The sequence below is a fragment of the Vipera ursinii genome (assembly GCF_947247035.1).
Source record: "Vipera ursinii genome assembly, chromosome: 3".
Lineage (NCBI taxonomy): Eukaryota > Metazoa > Chordata > Lepidosauria > Squamata > Viperidae > Vipera > Vipera ursinii.
Window position 1 is genome coordinate 121,729,852 of NC_139516.1, and position 4,490 is coordinate 121,734,341.

The 4,490-nt window shown below is 52.9% G+C and overlaps 1 protein-coding gene across 1 annotated transcript; it reads left to right on the forward strand.

Annotated features, from left to right (window-relative positions):
* Nucleotides 1-499: 499 nt before the first annotated feature.
* INSM1 (INSM transcriptional repressor 1) lies at nt 500-2,210 on the forward strand (the record flags this gene model as incomplete). The annotated part of the gene is made up of 1 exon (XM_083357630.1): nt 500-2,210. The coding sequence occupies one exon, from the start codon at nt 500-502 to the stop codon at nt 1,871-1,873; it is 1,374 nt and encodes a 457-aa protein (XP_083213756.1). The 3' UTR covers nt 1,874-2,210.
* Between the last annotated feature and the right edge of the window lie 2,280 nt (nt 2,211-4,490).

Below are 4,490 nucleotides of genomic sequence, written 5' to 3' on the forward strand. Positions count from 1 at the left end.
AAAACGAAAAGAAAAGAGAAGCGCCGAACCCCTCAGGTACATCTGCTGCGCCCTACCTAGCTCAGCCACTAGCTCGGCGGGCGCCTGCCCCCTTTCTGCCTCAAAGCCAATGGAGCAGCCGCGGGAAGCGCTGATTGGCTCCGGGGAGGAGCAGGAGGCCAGAACAATGCTGTCCTCCCCCCTTAAAAAGCGGGCGGTGAGGCTGGGCGACTGGGGGGGGGCGACATCACCGAGAGGCGGCGGCCGTGGCGCTCTGGCGGGGACGCCCGGGGAGTCCGCCGCAGCACAGACTGCGAGCGTGCGAAGTGAAGAGGCGAGGCCAGGCCTCCTCCTCTCGCACCGCCACCACCTCTATTTCTCTCTCCCGCTTGGCTCGGCTGACGGAAGGAAGGCGGGGTGGTCGAAGGAAGGACCAGCTGGATGCTAGAACCGCGCTTGGCGCTCAGAGACTGAGGCAGCGGCATCACCAGCCGCGGACGCCTTCCGGAGCTGCCCGAGGATGCCCCGGGGCTTTTTGGTGAAGAGGAGTCGCAGACCTACGCCCATCTCTTACCGGACGCGTTGCTCCTGTTACCCGGCCGCTGGGCTGGAGGAAGGAGGCGATCCGGTGCAACTCTTGGTTCCTCCACCTTTTCCCGCCCCTCACTTCCCCAGCGCGGCTTCTGCCTCGGAATCCGCCGAAACAGCGCTTCTGCCTGCGCCCGCGGTGCCGCAGTTTGGGACGCCGGAGGGCCCTTCTTCGCCGGCGCCGCTGCACAGTCCAGCGCGAGCGGTGAGCGAGGAACGGAACCTCCACCTGGCCTCGCCCGTCTCGGCTGAGTCCTTCCCGGCGTCGGAACCGTTACTCTTGGGCCCTGGAGGAGAGCTCAAGCTTTGGGCAGTCGCCGCCGCCGCCGCCGCCATCGCTTCTGGCCCGCCGCCTGCCCCTCAGCGCAGCCATGGGCCGAGCCCGGGCGCATCGAAGCGGTCTCAGGGCAGAAAGGCCAAAGCAGCGCGCAAGTTGCACTTCGAGGACGAGGTGACTACGTCGCCGGTGCTGGGGCTGCGGATCAAAGAAGGGCCGCCGGAGCCTGCTCCAGCGACGCAGCAAGCGCAGCAGCAGCAGCCGCCTGGCTCGGCCGCGGGGCTGAGGACGGGGAGCGTTCAGCCGCTGGGCGAATTCATCTGCCAACTGTGCAAGGAACGCTACCCGGACCCGCTGGCTCTGGCTCAGCACAAGTGCTCGCGTATCGTGCGCGTCGAGTACCGCTGTCCCGAGTGCGACAAGCTCTTCAGCTGTCCGGCCAACCTGGCCTCGCATCGCCGATGGCACAAGCCCCGGCCAGTCAACGGCCCCCCGACCAAAGCCAAGCCTGTTCCGGAGGAGACCGCCAAGGGAGGCGGCGGCGGCAACAGTAGCAGCAGCAGCAGCGAGCGGGATACGCCGAGTCCCGGGAGCGGTGGGGGCGGCAGCAGCGGAGAACCGGAGGCCGCCGGTGCCGAGGAATTCACCTGCCCGCGTTGCGCCAAGCGCTTCCGACGCCAGAGCGCCCTGCGTAAGCACCTGCCGCTCCACCACGAGCCCCTCGACGGCTTGTCCCAGGCTCGCCCGCTTCCCGAGCCTTGCCTGGAAGAGGCGGCGGCCGCCGGCCACAGCCCGCTGAGCTTGTCCGGGGAGTGCCACCTCTGCCCGGTGTGCGGAGAGACCTTCCCCAGTAAGAGCGGTCAGGAGCGTCACCTGCGCGCGCTCCACGCCGCCCAGGCCTTCCCCTGCAAATACTGCCCGGCGACATTTTACAGCTCGCCAGGCCTCACCCGCCACATCAACAAATGCCATCCCTCGGAGAACCGGCAGGTCATCTTGCTCCAGGTCCCCGTGCGCCCAGCCTGCTAGAGGGAGTCCCGCAGTGCCTTGCCTCCAGCACCAGCGCCGGCCGGCCGACCGCCGCCCACCCTCTAGCCTGACCTGCGGAATGGCAAGGATTTCGCTGGCCCTTCTGGCCTTTCCCGCAGAAATCCGGGCCGGGTCAGTTTGCCAACCGGCGACAATCCTTCTTCAGCTGCTGCTGCTGTTGTTTCGTAGGGCTCTCCCTCCCACCGACCCCTGCCAGCCGCTGAGCATCTGTGTGATGCTGGGGTTTAAGGCGTTTTATCTGTGCCGCTCGGAGGGCGCGCTCTGGAGCAGCCCATCCCTCTTCCTTGCACCCGGAGCTGCTCCAAAGTGTCCGAGCTATTTTAAAGAAAGAAAAAAAAAATCCCGTTTCTCCTGCTGTCCCGAGTGAATCTTAAGGAATGATGATGGATGCCTTTACATTTCACAGGCTATGAACTGAACATTTACCTACCTGATTAGCTTTATTATGGCTTGTGAACTGCTGGGATCTGGCTTTACCTTTTTGTTGTCGTTGGTTGGTTCTTTTCCTTAAATTTTATTTTGTACGTGAACAAAATTAAACCGCTTAAAAATATAACTTTGGTTAGTATAGCCACAATTGCCTTGACTTTATTGTTGTTGAATAATGTTGTAGACGCTGCCTTAATATTATAAAATGCCAACCGTTGCGGTTTCTTTCTTTTTTGAACTAGAGATATTTGTTGACACTCTGTGTATATGTTGATTTATGCACAATTGTTATTTATTGGTTATTTATTAATCATGGTGTTTATATCATTTTTGATGTGCTTTGCCTTTCTCTTACCATTTCACTGTGCTCTTAAGTGCTGCACTCCCAAACTCATTTCCCTGGAAATAAGTCCTTCTGAAATGTGTGGGGCTCGTTTCTAGGTAAACATACATGGGATTGCATGATTACCTTTTTAAAAAAACAACAACACAAATCTGCTGAAAGGGATTTAACTTTTATATCTAGAATAAACCATACAGCTGCAACTCTTAATTCTTGCTTGGAGAGCTCTTAAACAGCTCAGCTTTTAGATGCAATCTCTTTTCTACACACATTATTTTCTTAACTGTTAGCTATTTATAGAATGCTTCAATAGAACTGTTTTAACTGTATAATTATTTATTATCCAAATAAAATATTTTCAAATTCAAGTGTACTTGGGGTTTTTTCCCCATCTTTCTATGCTTTAATCATTCTGGTGGGCCATGTTTACTCCATTGGGATTGCTGAGGCTGCAGTTGAAAAATAAAAGTTTTGTACTTTTTAGTATTTAAATAAGTTGCAAGCTGGCAATTGTGAATTATCTGCAATTTGGGGGGGGAAGCATCTCTTTCTTCAATCTAGATGCAAAGGCCTAATAAGTATCAGAGCTTACCACATTCATTCCAGATTTCTCATATCATTGCCTGAGCTCGGCCCCAGAAACAAAGAGTTAAATGTCCTTTGGAAAAGAAATGCAGAGTGACCCTAGTGACAGACAGCCTGGTGGCCATCCTTTGAGTTAGACTAAGGGAGCATAAGCACCGTTTCTAGGTGCTTCCTAGAAAAACCCTGCTCTGGAGAACCTTCAAGCACACTTATCCTGCTGCAACTCACCTTTCAGAGACCTACTTTCCACCCGCACCTAAATTTCATTTTCCTCTTATTGTACTGAATGCAAGAAACCAATCCAAAGTCCTGCATTTACCAGTATTTTAATGCAGGAAAATGAATAAACTTATTTTTAGCAGATTTTCCAAGTAGTTTGGAAAAAAATTGGGGGTTTTCTTCTGGATGCTGTGGAGCATGGAGGGAGAGGAAATGTCTTCCAGCACAAGTTGTTGGGCAGAACAAAGTTCCAGGGAAAGGAAATGCTACCAGGCTCCATAGAACTCAATGGTAAGTACAGAACTACAGCCCAGTTCTTTGTGGTTTTGTTCCAGGTGAGTCTCATTCATTTTGATGTTTGAGTTTCCTGGCTGGATGTGAGCGTGGTTGGAAGAGAAAACCAAAACAAGGGGAAAACTCCTTTTGGCTTGAACCCTCATTTATTCCCAAAACAATCTGATTTTTCACCCCCCTCTTGCAGACCAGTCTCCCTTCAGCGAACACATTGATGCAAACAAAGTCATTACTAAAAGCTAACATGGGTTTGTCAAAAACAGATCATGCCAGACAAATCTTATTGCATTCTTTGACCAAGTTACAAAATTAGTGGACCAGAGGAATGCTGTGGATATAATTTACTTGGACTTCAGTAAGGCATTTGATAAAGTAGATCACAACCTACTACTTGGTAAGATAGAAAAATGTGGGTTAGACAGCATTGCCACCAGATGGATTCATAGCTGGCTGACCGGCTGTACTCAGCCTCAATGGAACCGCATCTACATGGAGGGAAGTATGTAGTGGGGTGCCTCATGGCTCTGCTCTGGGCCCAGTGCTCTTCAACATCTTCATCAACGATTTGGATGAAGGGATAAATGGGGAACTCACCAAATTTGCAGATGACACCAAGCTGGCAGGAATAGCCAATACTCCAGAAGACAGGCTTAAGATACAGGAGGATCTGGACAGACTTGAACACTCAGTGCTATCTAACAAAATGAAATTCAATGGTGAAAAAAG